At 30.8% G+C, this 15,835-nt stretch overlaps 1 protein-coding gene across 1 annotated transcript in view; it reads left to right on the top strand.

Moving 5' to 3' along the window:
• The first annotated feature begins 3,100 nt into the window (after nucleotides 1–3,100).
• The window catches only part of LOC111624583 (synembryn-A-like), a 32,806-nt gene continuing 20,071 nt past the window's right edge, over nucleotides 3,101–15,835 (top strand). The window contains exons 1-7 of the mRNA XM_023367481.1: nucleotides 3,101–3,166; nucleotides 5,554–5,623; nucleotides 7,541–7,616; nucleotides 7,962–8,014; nucleotides 9,477–9,765; nucleotides 11,698–11,792; nucleotides 11,972–12,143. Of these exons, the coding sequence (XP_023223249.1) occupies nucleotides 7,542–7,616; nucleotides 7,962–8,014; nucleotides 9,477–9,765; nucleotides 11,698–11,792; nucleotides 11,972–12,143 (684 nt within the window). The 5' untranslated portion in view covers nucleotides 3,101–3,166; nucleotides 5,554–5,623; nucleotide 7,541. The remainder of the gene's footprint in view (nucleotides 3,167–5,553; nucleotides 5,624–7,540; nucleotides 7,617–7,961; nucleotides 8,015–9,476; nucleotides 9,766–11,697; nucleotides 11,793–11,971; nucleotides 12,144–15,835) is intronic.

Genomic DNA, 15,835 nt, shown 5'->3' with positions numbered 1-15,835 from the left:
ACAATTATTTATTTAATAGAAATGAACAGAAAAAGCAGTATTTTAATTATCTTGCTTTTACTGGCTTCCTAAGGCATGGGGTATGTGGTAGTGTGGGTTATATTGAGGCTTTACTTTTGTTCTTACAATTTTCTGCACAGTACACAGTGTTAATCACACTACACTTGCACACTTTTCCAGCATTAGTTTAATCAAAAATATTTTTGACTCCGTTCAGAGGTTCTGCCTCAGGTTAAAAATGTATTAAAATACAAATTAAAGAAAAGATGTTTGTTTTGATTAAACTAGTGTTGGAAAAGTGTGTAAGTTATTGAGTGATTAGTACATTTGTTTTTCTACAAGTCCTTTCTGTATACAGCATTATTGTTTATTGTAGTGATGGTAACCAAAGTTTGAAAAATGCTTAGTTAAGTAACAGATTCAAACTTATTAGCTTTGAAAATGTTGGCAGTACTTAGTTCACCATGCTATCTCTTGGAAATTGTGATAAAAATTAAATTAAATTAGAATTTAGCATTGATTTATAAAATGTCTAGGTAATTTAAACATGGTGTAAAATTAGTAAGTGTTTTAACACTACAGTAAGTGTTATTGTAAAGTCAAGAAGTTGGAAATTGAAGAAACGAGAGATTGCTTTTTGATGATTGAATTGTTTAGGCTTTTATAAATTGGTATTAAATTCTAAATTGCATTAAATTATTGTCAGATGAAGGCCAAATAATTTCCAGATTTCTTTGGGCTTTAATAATGCTACTATAGTATTTAATAAATAAATGCTAAGTAATTTGTCTTAGAGATATTAAGTATTAGTTATAATTTTAAATTTATCAAAAGATGGCACCTAATGCTTACCTCTAGACCAGATTGACATTTAATTATTAAATAGTAGCATCATTATAGCCCCATGCAATCATTTGGCATTAAAATTAAGTTAAATTTAGTTATGTTTTAATTTAAGATTAATTTTAAATTAATATTTGTATTATCAGATGTTTTTGAAGATACTTTCATTCTTGTTATTGCATATGTAATTTATACTTCTTATCAGTTCATATGGAGGTGTTAGCCTGTTGGCTTTGTTCCTCCCATTGAACGACTTGGTGGTTAGTCAAAGTGTCTGGTGTGACATAGATAGGATTCCAAGGCCTTAATATGGAAGCATGGATTTATAGATGTGGATGGCCAGTAGATCAGGGTTAGATCTCTAATGAGGGACAGTCAAATTACAAGTGTGGATTTGAGATCAAGGTAAGCCTGATTGTAGTGCTGGCATATGAGCCAGAAGTGGTTGATGGTTTTAATGGCACAGGGAGACAGGATCTGGAGTAAAGGAAATAGTTCAGAGGTGCAGTGTTGGTACGAAAGTGGCACAAGTGTCTTGGCCTGTCTAGTGGAGGCATGGTCATAAGGCCATGGTTGAAATGGCTGGATGTGCACCTATCTTTTGTGTTGCAGGGAGACTGACCAAGACATGAGGAGGTCTTGATGGCACTTGTCATGGATGTGTAGGGAAATTCCTGGGAGAGATGGTTCTCCAGAGGGAGCTAGTGGGGGGTGCCTTGAAGGCTATGGAGTCAGTTGCCTCATTAATTGGGATACCTGCATGGCTGAGAGTCACTGTTGGTGTATAGGTGGTTATCCATGTAGCAATGTCAATGAGGAGGGGGTAGAAAGGGGCAATGTGTTGAAGATCCAGAAGGACTGACTGACTATGAAAATTACAGTAGGATGTTGGTATTTCTGCATCTGGAGTGTCCTGTGGATGGCCAGTGCTACAACCATGTAGACACTACAGCTGGGGTCAATGATAAAGACATCCGCAATGGTAAACTCTGGGATGACTACCCCTGTCGGGGATGCATGGGATTTTCAATGCATCTGTGCCCAGGAGAAGCCGCCTCAGCCAGGTGTTGACTATCATTGCCTGAAACATGATTGTGAGGGTGGGGGATAATGGCCACCCATCACAAACTTATTTAATGGGATCCAATGTGTGATACTGGAGAGGGGGAGTGAACTCTGGCAGTAGATCTGAGAAGCGGGGATGTCTGCCCTCTGAAGGGTAATCAGCATCCAGTACATGCTTGGCATTTGATGATTCCTTCACTAGTAGAAACCTAGGCTGGACACTGACTGAATGTTGGAGTAGAGCAGGCTGTAAGAGCACATACATAATTTTTAAGTTTATTGCATAACTGTTGAGTTTAGTTGAATTTTAGGTTGGGTTTTTCAAAGATTATACAGTAGAGCGTCGATTTTCCGAAAGTCAATCATCCGAAAGAATTCCAGTCGGCAAATTTAAATTTTTGCCAGTGCTGTGGCGCTTCAGTCTTTGGCTATGTCTTGGGCTACTCGAATATTTTACGTTTTTGATACTAAATTAACATCTGAAGTATAATTTTTTATTGTTTTTATATTTTTCAATATATTTATTTTGTTTGTACAAAATAAAAAAANATCTTTGGCTATGTCTTGGGCTACTCAAATATTTTACGTTTTTGATACTAAATTAACATCTGAAGTATAATTTTTTATTATTTTTATATTTTTCAATATATTTATTTTGTTTGTACAAAATAAAAAAATAATTTTTAACGATACAATAGTCTTTGTTAGGCTTAACATCGACGAAAATTCAACGCGAAGCGACACGCAATGGAGAAAAATTTTGACATCGGATACGTTAAACTATTTTTTAGTACGTAAATCAGTTATCCGAAATATCAGTTATCTGGACAACACCAGTCCCCAATTGATTCGGAAAATCGACGCTCTACTGTATTATTCATCATCAATGCTATTTTTCTGTCTTTTGATAGTTTTGATGTATAGTTTTCATCAGTAATAGTTCTTTTTTCCTATATGTGAATTGTCTTTTGTATTTATCTTTTATACATAATTAAAGATTTTAAATATTGCAAATTAATAAAAATATAATCTTAATTTTCTTCACAGCAATTTATCAACGAAATATTTAAATTTTTGAGATCTTCGAGCTCTCAGAATCACTGCGTATGCCTTCAAGCGACACGAATTTTAACTAGGGATAAAGTAGGTCTCGATCAGCTGTTCACTCAAGAGCATATAAACACATTGATTTATCTTGCTGGCTTGGTTATTGATGGAGAAGAAATTCTTGAACAATCCCAGAATCAAAATATTCCAGGTATTAAGAAGTTGATTAACATTCCAATTAAATATAATTAAATTATAAAAAAAATATATATATATATTGAAGATACAAAATTGTCTTCATCTTCTCTTCAATATATATACTTATTACATTGTAATTTAAATACCATTGGTCAATTTTTAATTTTGATCAACTAAATTTTATTAGTTTTTAATCATATATATAAATTTAATTAGTAATTTCTACACAGCATTTTCCAAAAAGAATGGTACCATTTTGAATTATGTTAAATATTATTGTGAGAATCCGAATCCGTGTATTTACATCATTTGTTCATAATATCACATCATAGTTATACTTTCATTAAATAACTGCCAACTTTTACACCTGGGAGCTAAACATCTGTTAAGTTCTCAGGCCTGACAACAACGCTTTCTCATCACCTCTTGACCTAATATCTCGATTTCAACAGTTCAAAATATAGAACAGAACAACAAAGTAAGAGAGTTGTCACCAGTTCCTCGATCGGACCACTCAAGTTTTTCCTGTGATAAAATATTTGGATATCTCTTCACCTAATATCTAGTTAACTAAGAACTGTGGAAATAAGAACTGTCTTCTTTTGTGTCCGACTGACTTGCAGCAGATCAAGGCTTCATATAAGGTATTTATCGCCACGCACAACTTCTGTAAACTCTTTCTTGGAAATCGCAAAAACGTTAATATCCGATATATATATCTAATATTTATCAATCATAGAAATGTATCTAAAAGCTAGCATATTTAAAATTGAAATGTTGTATGGCCTATAATTACCTATTAAATAGTTGTTACGTTAACCCGTTTCTGTGTAAGTCACTTCCGGTGCATTGTCTCTCCCTCCATCCCGAATTCGTTCGCTCACACATGCGATCGTGCACACAAGAACATAATATAATGGCTTCTGTGTCTGTCAGTCCTGATGAAACTTGTCATTGTTATCTTTGCCGACGCGATATTGACCCTTCAGTCACGTGGTGCTGAAGTATAGGGAGGCCCTTTGTCATTGTCACAGTATTTGAGAATGTCATGTCATGATAAATATTAAACATTGAAAAACTGTCCAAGTTTCACATTTGCCCCATTACGATTTTTTCATGTGTGCACCTTGTGTCAGAAAACACGTATCTAATTTTCAGATTCTTCGTACATTCTCTATGGATATCCATTGTCACTCCTTCCATAGCAGCTCCAATTCTACAGTTCCTGCAGATTCCTTGTGTTGCACAGTAATGAGTGATTCCAACTTTGTGGACTGCCAATGCACATGATGACTTTTCTGTTGCAGTGTTGCCATTTTTGTGTATGGCACTTCTTAGAGGTGGTAGACAAGACATTTGAACGCAGATGAGAGATGAAACTTGAACAGTTACTTTATCCATTGATATATGTCATAAACTTCTTGGATTAACATAATTACAGCAATTTAGAATGGTAGCATTAATTTTGACAGACTGTACATAAAAAAGCATTGTCATAGTAATAATAATAATGTTGTATAATGCTTCAGTGCTTATTTCCTAAGAATAATTCTCATAAAACTAATAAATATAAACTTCAGTATCCCCATTCACTCAAACTGGTCTACATTATTTAAGAATTATACCATAAATCTTGATTATCATTATCGTACGTTAATGTATTCAGCCTTTAAATAAGGTTGAAAATGTTTGTGTAATATAACTTTGTTTGCCGGAGTAAAAGTTTATGGTTTAATTCTTCAACTTCACTATTCCAGAGTGAGATTTGAATCTGTAATATCAGAAACAAGTAATTATGCTTTAATTAATGCACAATGGACCTTTTAGGTTGAAGTGCTTTCAGCTTGGTCTCACTGTACATAATGCCTTAATAAACTCTTCTCTCAGATTTATTACATTTGATAATGAAATCATGTAAAATATAAAATACACTTAGCTTGTGTTTTAATTCACAAATATAACATCAAACAATATTTAAAAAATTGTCAGTTGATCAAATTGGGCTATGGTTCTTCTACTTTCCCCTGGGTGTTTATGAGGAAAGACACAAAATATATAATGTTTGAAAGTATCATTTTCATATTTTCTGATATTATTATTTTATATTATTGATTTTCAAGCCCGATAATGATTAATTTCAGGAGAAATTAATCATTATCATCAATTTTCTTTTATGTTTATTACATAAATAATAATGAGTGAATACTAATGTTATGCAATATCCATTCATAAATATTATTTTCTAAATTTAAGCTTGAAATATGTATTTCCATCCTTATTATTGCTAAAATTTGTGTAAATTTATGAATTTAGCAATAATAATTTTAGTTTTTTTATTAATTATTTTATAACTAATTATAAATAAAAGAGGCATTATTATAATGAAATTTTATTTTACAGTTATTGTTGAAGCTCAGAAATGTTTATGCAACCTGATTTACAATTGCAAATCTGCCCAGAGAATATGCAGGTAAGTGACTGTAAATTTATAATATTCTTTTCTTCGGGTCTCTTCTTGTAAATTTCTTATCGGCTCTAACGAAAGGATATTAATACATTTACATAGACATACAATTGTCTATATGATAGATTCTGCCCTACAATTGCTCACTTTTATGACCCTTTCTTTTATGACTAGTTTAAATTTTTTAATTTTAATTACATGAAATGTCATATTTGAGTGTGTCTTATTTTTTTCTATTGGTCACCTTGGAGGTACTTCAAGGTAATCCCAGTTATTTGGTTAATATTTCCAGGATAAACAATACAATAATTGAAAGAAATAATATATGGGAGATAAGAAATTGTCATCAAGTATTTTTTAAAATTATAATTTATACTAGAAATTTATTTATGTACTAGTACATACTTTAAAGGAAGGAGATTATAATTTAAATTCAACACTTAGTTTTAAAACTTTATTATTAAATAAAAGTTTATATGAATTATTTTACAAATATATGCAGGAGATTTTGCTTCAAAAGTTCCTTCTTTTGATGTGTGACGTGATAACAATGAGCAGTGTTTTCTATTTCTCACCACATTTTCATCAAATGTCCAAAATTAGGATTGTCATTTATTATTTACAGACTTGAATCATTTCATCAAGTTCTTTTCACATGAATTCATTTGTTGCTGTTTTAATTTCATCATTTCTAATGCTATCCGTTAAGCGTTGTACATTTGTTCTGCAACAAATTAGTAAGTTCTTTATCAACATTATTAGGGAACGGGAGAAAATCTTTAACATCTTTCTTATCTGTTACAGTTAATCTTAGATCAAAACAAGTTGCATAATTTCTTCAATGGTACTGTTAATTTCAGTGTCGATTCCTTGGAAATTGTTTATGCATTCAGGAATAAGGTTTTGCCGAATAGCTCTCATGTTAGTTACTGCAATTTCTTTCCATGCTTCATCAATGTTTTCAAGAGCATTTTTTATTTTAAAATTTTTCCTAAATCCTGTTAAAGATTGAATTTTTATTGTTTTTCAGTTGCCTGACTAAAAGTGTTATGTAGGTAATACTCTTGAAGTATTGAAATTATTATGAGAGTGTGAAGTATTAGTAGTTCACTCACAGTTGAGAAATGTCCCCCTCTGCACTGCACCAGCTCTTGTAACAGCAACCTCTAAGCATGTATCAGAAATCAAAAGTGAACAATTTAAACATTTGGATGTGGACAATATCAACATGTAACAACATTGAACCAAAACATCTCTGCAAGTGTTATGGTCATATGGAAAAATGCACAAATTTGTAAACTTAAACTTTCTTAAATTTTTGCATTATTTTGCTTAAATTTTGTATCATTATTTATTTATTTTTGGGTAGTAATTCAAGGTTAAGGTTTTGATCTGTAGATGAGACATTTCTAGACTTGAAAAATCTCTGTCTGGCTTTTTAACAGTGTAGTATGTGATGATGTAAAAAAAGTATCATAAAGGTATCATCCTATGAAAGAAGTTGACCTGAAAGAAACAGACCTGTCCATTTCAGGTTACTTTAAATCAAATATTTAAGAATGTGGGTATTACATTGTAACGCACAGAACACAGAATTACATATTACATATAAATAAATAAATTTATAAATCAATATACAGAATTTTTTAAGTATATAGTAGATAATACTTAAATATACAATATGATAAGATAACAATATAATAAATAACCTTTACTATATTGTTTATACAGTAGCCTGTATAGTATTATACTGGTATACTGCTTATACTGTGTAGTACTACTGTATATAGTATCTACCCAATATATTTTTATCAGTTCTTTTGGCAAGGTCATGTGAAATGATAAGTTTTAGAGATGGTCTTATTAAAGAGGTTTTACTGTATGTCATATGAAAGAAAGTTGACATTTTCAATCTAATTGCAGTATGAATGGTTGTGTCGAAGGTATTATGCTGAGACTTCGAACCTATCAAGATTTTCAGTTTCCACATGATATAAAAGTAAGTAAATAAATTTAATAATTAGTTACTGAATTTTACAGAATACACAAAGTTTTTGTATTTCATCCATTTTAACCATAGGAATGGCAATTCTGTTCAGAAAAGACTACTTCTTGTTGGCTCTCTCCCTCCTCAGTATGCTAAAATTGTATAAAATCTCTTTGGCAATGGTTATAATTTTAAAATTTTTTGTTTAATTAAAAACCCTAACCTAAATACAAATACTTTATGTATTTTCTACATGAATTCTGATCAAATTCATTATCCAAAGTTTTAACCAATGATTAATATTGAATTATAATGAAAAATAAATTCCATTATTAATTTTTATATTCTTTTAAACAGTTTTTTGACATGAGAATGCTGTTTTTATTGACTGCTTTATGTGCAGAAATCAGGTTTGTTTTCATATCTAATGATAAATATATTTAATTTAATACATTTACAACTCAGATGTTGTTATATACAGAAAAAATATATATATTATATAACATTATTTCATGCCATTTTAAAAAATGTGCATGAAATGAATCGTACAAACTGAAAACTATATATGTATAAATAAATATATATTTTTCATGGAGAACGAGATAACATTTTGGAGTTCCTTATATAAATAACAACCAAGAAAATAATAATATGGGAAAGTATTGTAGTCATGCCAAATTTGACCTGAATGTTCTCAGACCTCTGAATCCAAGAGAGTCAAAAAGGGAGAAAATTCCAACCTTTTGGCTTTTTTGGATTGTGTATTGTGTGTTTGTATTGGTAATCTGTTTTGTTTAATATCTCAGGAGGAGTAAAGGATTAAGAAGAAAAATTTGGCATGATAACTTACATATAAGAGGCATTGATGCTATTAAATTTTAGAGTATGGAAAACAAGGGTAGGGAGGTAGGGGGTCACATTGTTTTATCTCAAGTAGAGTCAGACTTAAAAATTTTATTCATTATTAACAATTACAATATTTTTAAAAACTTGTCTCTATCCTCAAAATTAAGCCTTTCTATAAAAATTAATAATAACATAAAAGATGTTTTATAATAAAATATCATAACAGATGGCCCCACATTAATATTAACTTTGTGTTAATGTTTTGTAGTATTTCTTAAACATAAATATTTTTTGTTGTGAAGGTTATGCAACTTGTTGTTGGATGTTTTCTATTATAAAAATAGTTCTTAATTAGTTCTTTTTATAAATTCAAAAACTAGATTTCACATAACTTCATAAATATTTCTTTAAGTTATTGGGTAAATATTGTTATGTTTGATTACTTTGAGGCACAGTTTATTATTATTATTATAAATTTTTACATAATTTGTAGATAATTGTCTATAGAAATTATTAAAAGACTGAATGTAAATTCACAAGTTTAAAAGAAACTTTTGAATATACATTCAATCTTTTAATAATTTTTATTTTCTGTTTGAGTGTTTAAAAGAAACATTCAAACAGAAAATAAAAATGTCTTTTTTATCTTGTCCCCTTCCATATTCTCAGGAACACATTCACATGGCAATGCTGACCTTTATATTGAGGTTTATTTTTTCCCCTCAGTAAAAACGGGTCCTTCTAGTAGTGGAATAGTATAAAAAAAATATAATTGATATAAAAAAAATCCAGGATGATAAATTAATAATAATAAGATTCACAAATTTAGAAGAAACACTCAAATATAAACATAAAACATTTTAATGTTTGAGTATTTCTTCTAAATCTGTGGATTTTTAATATTTATGTTTTAGATTTTTTTGATTGAATATAAAATATTTTATCTTTAAATTGTAGTTAATCATTTATACTTAATCTGCAAGTAGTTAAAAATGAAATAATATATAAACTACAAATTTTATACAGGCCAAAATTAAGAAATAATCTTCATGGCACTATATATCTCATGGAAGTTTTAGATTTAATATTAAAATGTAATGCTGAAAGGCTGTTAGAACAGAATCTTCATCATAAAAAGGAAGGAAAGAAACGTTACAGTAGAGGAAGCAGAAAACAGAAGGGAAATAAATGTTTTCCAGATGCAGAACAGTATATTAATCCATGCTTAAGTGTTGAAGAAGTTGATCTTGCTTGCGAAGTATTGAAAGTGCTCTTTAACCTTACGGTTAATATCGATAGATATAATTTAGATGAGGTAGGTGACATTTATTTAAGTTGTTTGTTTCTTATTCTAAAATTGAATTTAAAATTAATGTGAATAATACATTTTTTAAAGATTTGGCTCATCATTTTTTAATAAAACTGTAAACTAATTATAGACATAGTTATATCATTAAAAGTTCTTCAGAACTCAACACGTACCTTGAACCTGTTACTGGTGTGGGTGTTATGACGGATAAATATCGCAAATATTCTCATTTGTCCACTCCAGGAGCTCTAGCCACTGAATTCGTGCATATTAAACACCTAGCAACCAACCACAGATACCCTAAGCTGATCCATAGATTGATTAATCATTACCAATGCTCCATACATGGGCTTGCATCCGCACCCGTGGCGACAACTGACCAGAAGATGAAACACGGGTCCCCATCACGTATAATCCGTTCATTGCATCATTATATAAGGAGATCGCCAACAAACATCACATTAGGATCACCTACAGAAGATGTCCGATCATCTTGGACATCCTCCACAACGGGAAAGACTCCCCCAATCAGAATAGACTCCCATGCATTTACTCTATATCTCTTAAGGACCACAGGTGTGACAGGAATCTTATTTACATCGGTTCCACCAAATTCTCCTTGGTAGTCAGAATACGTGAGCACAATGCAGACATTCTACACGGGAGGAACTCTACGGCTCTTGCGGTTTACGTGGCTGACCCTGACATCGAGGCAGCCTTCAACCAAGTGAGGGTCATCGTTATCTCGCCTCACCCTGAGCACCTGAGGTGGTTGGAGGTTATTTCCATTTATAAATCTAGCCATGCCACCACGTGCATAAATTACGAAGAAGAACTGAATTTATCTGTCGCATGGCAGGCCCTCATGGACGCCCATCTTTAATCGCCGACTACCTGCATCGAATGCGCATGTCCAATCCAACAATTTTACATGAGACGTGGATTCAATTCTATTCAAATATTCATGTTCTATTTTGTTCTGCATTCTGTTTTTTTCTGTACATCAGTAACAGGTTCAAGGTACGTGTTGATTTCATCCTCTTCAGAACTCTTAAGCAGATACAAACCATTTCGTAATTACATTATATTTCTGCTTATTAATTTTTCTGTAATTGAATTTTGATCCTGTAGCTCAAAAATTAATTCTGGAATTAAACAATGCTTGAGCCAGTGCTTAGCAATGTGAAAAATACATTCTTCAATAGCTTCAAATTGCTGTTGTGATTTGCAACATTTATAAAATGTTATAACTGACAAAGTGCTGTAATTACAAGAATTTGAGTACAATTGTACAATTGATTCTAAATAAAGCATTTACTTTAAATTCTTTCTCTTTCAATAATTTTAATAAAGTAAAGCTCTTAATGTTAGATTGTAAAGTTTGTAAATAGGATTTGTATATTAAAATAGTAGCAGAAACATTTGTGGAACTAGTAATTTTACTTGTAAACAATGAACTACATCAGTTACAAGTAATTTACTTGTAATTTGTTGTTGTAAAAGAAATAGTATTTAGTTTTCAATTGTAAAGTTATGGAAACATAACAGTTTGTTAACCAGATATATTAACAGTATGACTTTTATTTTTATATATTTCAATAAATTTATTACACTCATGCCTTGCTAAGACAGTTGATCAAGTTATAGGCTGCTACTATAAAATAAATCACAATCTGTTTTCACTTCCCAGTGCCTAAAAACATCTTTATGCTCTTTAATCAAATGCATAATAGCGGTAGGCTTAAAAAAGATTTCAAAAGTAAAATAATAATAAATAAAAAATCATAAAAATTTTCTTAAGAGTGAGGTGAGGGCCAAAGATGATAAACTTCAAAAACATTTTAATAGCAAAGCATCTTAAAGCAAGCTACACCTATATGTGAATAAATATATAAATATAAAAAAATTGTATTTATGCTAATTGATTTATATTTTTAGGAAGAAGAAGCCCATTTTATGAGATTAGTTAGTATACTGCATGATATTTTGCTATGTGATACGTCAACTGTGGATAAGAAAAATGAATTACACAGGTAACTATTTCTGGAAATGATTACAAGACTATTTAAAATTATTCCATAAATTTATTTTCATATAATTAATAAAGTTAATAGATAAGTTATTCATTTTATTAAATGATTACAATATGTTCGTATTAAATTATCATCATCATTATATCCATATAAATTTTCGTTTAAAAATTATTTTTCAGTCATACTGTGAATCTTTTGACCAATATGCCTACTTCCAGCTACGAAGAATTGTTAATACCCATAACAGACATTCCTATTGATAAAAGTGATAATAAAGAGCACGAATATGAAGGGATGAGTATGGAAGTTATCTCAGTTCTTTTAAAATTTATGGAAAATCGATTAGATAAGGTATGCATTTATAAAAATAATAAATTAGTTAAGTATTATTTATTAAAATATTTTATTTTTGTGAGACTCCGCACTAAGTAATTTATTTACATAACTAAATCATAATATAACGTCTTGACAATAAAACTTTGTTGAATAACTGTCAACTTCCACGCCTTGGGAGTAAATTGTCTGTTAAGTTCTCAGCAGTAAAAGTGACGCTTTCTCATAACCTTCTGACTTACTGTCTCGATTTCATCAGTTCAATATAACAAGTAACTGATAGTTTAGACAGTTTTCAGTTTCTCAACTGGGGCACTCCTTTTCCTTTTGCCTCAAATTTCATATATATTTGAATACATCCTTTTATTATACATTTGGATATATCATTCTATTATGTTGTTGGATACATCGTTTTAATTATTTTTACGGATATATCATGCTTCTTACCTATGGCCATAGTATCTATTGTACATTCGGAATAAGAACTTTCTTCTTTTTGACCTAACCAGCTCACCTCAGATCCTCTACAAGGTATTTATTCCTGCATGTATGTTGTGAACTCTCTCTTGTTGCTGCTAGATAGATAGGCTAATTTGATATAACCCTGATATATATATATATATACATTTATTGTATATTGTGGTATATCAAGTACTTTTTTCTGTTGAAATTAAATGGTTATTTGGTTATTAACTTTAGTGTCTAAGTACTTTACTTCTGTCGGGCTGTCTCTCCGTCTCCACCTGGAACCTGATTGCTCGCACACATGGCTGCTTGCATGACTGACTTTTTAACCTAAACTAAATTGCCATTGCGATTCCCTTGTCAACCGAGACACGATGGTGTCAGTCCTAACAAGGCATCAAAGAGGTGACGACCCTCTGGTCACATTTTATTTGAAAATTTGGCAGAAAAATTAATTTTTATTATTAACATTGTTTAACTAAATGTAAATGTATCAATCATTTTAATTTAATTTCTAAAGAGAATTTTATTGCATTGCAGTTTCCTGTGTTTTAGAAGTTTTAATCATTCCTATTGTAAAATAACTTTATAGGTCTGTCTGGCACAGGGTCTTCCAAAAAGAATGTTATCATTTTAAATTATTGCAGTTATGTTAATTATTATCCAAGAATGTTGAAAGGTACATTAAATCATTGGAAACTATCCATGTTTGCCCTATTACAGGTTCTCATAATGCATCTTGTGTCACATGGCATTCATCCAACTGATACCCAAATTCTACCTACACTTGCTACAGCATATATATCTGTTGTTATTTTTCCCTCAGTAGTCACAATGCTACAGCTCCTACAGAGATTATTCACATTATGATTCAAGTAATTCTGACTTTGTATGCTGCAGTACACAAAATACTTTCTCTGTTGCAGAGTCACCATTTATTTTATTTTATTTTATTATTTTTTTTGTGGCACTTCCTAGAGATAGTAGAAACAAGATGTTTGAATGCAGATGAGAGATAAAATTCAGACAGTTACTCTATTGACTGGTATGTGTTGCATACTTCTAGGTTAATGATTACACTGGCCAACAAATTTTTTGTTGAATATCTATCAACACCTGTTCTTACTAATTTGGGGGTACTGTGTTCAGATCGGAGATTCGTTTTTTCTAGAAATCTCTGGATTTTTTGCGATTGATAAATGTAAAAATTCCAATTTTTCATGTTTAACTCATTAATCTCTTTGCATATGTGGATAGATATTTGATAAAATACTCTCAAAATGAACTGGGCAATAAACATTAACTTCAACATAGTCTAAATGTCTTTAAAATACAAACTAAAACCCATAGTCATAAACTATCTTAAAATTAGCTAATTAATAAATATTAAGTTGCAAAATAGTGTAAACTCCTTTATTGGTACAAAATGAAACATATACAAGCATAATTTGTCCTAAAATGAGATGATTAGTAAACATTACATTGCAAAACAGTCTACATGTCTGTAGTGGTAAAAATGGAAAGACAGACAGGCATCAACTGATTGCTACATAATGCATTTAGTTATATACTGGTGACTAAGTGCAAGTGCATATGATCAAAGCAGAAATTTTCATTCAGGCTCTTGCATTTGTGATCTATTTCATGACAATCCTGTTCAATACTCCAACAGTAGTGTGCCATCATATGTTTGTCCCGTCTACCTTGATAGTGCTTTTCCATATCTTCAGGTCATGAGAATACCAAAAGGTAACCCTTACATTTCCTTTTTGTCTAATCGTGCAGCATTTCCTAGCAGTTGTGACACACCCTATGTTGGACCCATTTTTTGTCTTGATCTCCAATAGTAAATCCAAAGTACGCTTTATAATTGCGCCTCACGAAGGAAGTTATGTAATGCATTTGTTGAATAGCAGTGAAGTATCTACAAATGTAGCAAAAAGTGTCTGGGTTGTTTGTAAATGGATGTCTCCTTGTAGCCATGATCAGATATGAAAAATAATCAATTTTCATATCTACACAATTTTATTATATATCATGTCAATTACATAAACATAAAGTGCTGGAATGCAAAAGTTTGAATTGCATAAAAACTAGAGTATGGAGGAAAAAACTGTTTGCAGATTTGAAATCAGCACACCCAAATTATCAATATTAAGAATCAGTAAAAAAAATCTTATGCAACTCAGATTTTGGAAAAAATTTGTTGGTCAGTGTTAACATAGTTACAGTATTTTAAAATGGTAGCATTTATTTTGGAAGACCTGTATAGTTTTAAAACATAGGACTTGTATAAACAATGAAGTAAGATGTAGAATTATTTCCAAATAAACTTTTCAACAATTTTTACTTGTATAAGCATCAACCAAAGGTTTCGGTTGATGTTTATATTTGTATATCTATGTATGTGATGGCTGACTGAGTGCCTTGAGTGGATGTTTCTGGCCAAGGGCACGAGTGTGTCCCCAGTCGGCACTGTATTAACCATCAATGGTTATACATTAGGTAAGTTTGAAGTTTATATATACTGGAAGAGGAGATTGGACCGAAGGTCTGTGTAGCATAACTGGCAACACATCTGCACAGTAGGTGGAAGCTGTGGGTTCAAGTCCTGCTTTGGGTTGATTCTTTTCTTCCAGTTTATTCAAAATTATTAATTTTAATACAACATGGGGCCTAACACCTCCTTCTAGTGCCAAATTTATTTGTAATTCCTAATTATTATTACCAAAATATAGCCCGATTAGTTACGGCAATCGTGGGTGTCTAATTTTTACTTGTTTAGAGGGAAGAATCTAATTAAAGTTTAATCCACTGTACAATATGCAGTTCTTTTGATATGAAACAAGATAACTTATTATATCATGGAAACAAGATAATGTGAAGACTGCATTTTTGTGCCTTCTAATTACAAATATTTTTTTAATTACTTTGCATTCTGATTTCATTATTTATGAGATCAAGTAATTTTAGTTGTTAGAATTATAGCAAAAACTGCTTATTTCTGTTTCTCATTTAGTTAAAATGAGTTATCTGTCTGTATTGTTGCAGTGCTTATTCAAAATAATTAGTTTCTTTCATAATTTGCTTTTAAGATACTTTATACAAACAACAACTTAAAGTTACTCTACTCAAAATTAAATTTTGAGTAGTATATCAATTAAAAGAAAATGTTTAAAATGTATTAGTATTGGTTTTTGATGGAACAACATTGTAAAAATTCATATGAGAGATGAGAGAGAAGA

The sequence above is a fragment of the Centruroides sculpturatus genome, unplaced genomic scaffold (genome assembly GCF_000671375.1).
Source record: "Centruroides sculpturatus isolate CEXI.00-Female unplaced genomic scaffold, Cexi_2.0 scaffold27, whole genome shotgun sequence".
In the NCBI taxonomy this organism is placed as follows: Eukaryota; Metazoa; Arthropoda; class Arachnida; order Scorpiones; family Buthidae; genus Centruroides; species Centruroides sculpturatus.
The sequence above is the reverse complement of the archived record's forward strand: the minus strand, read 5'-3'. Positions and strand labels throughout refer to the sequence as shown.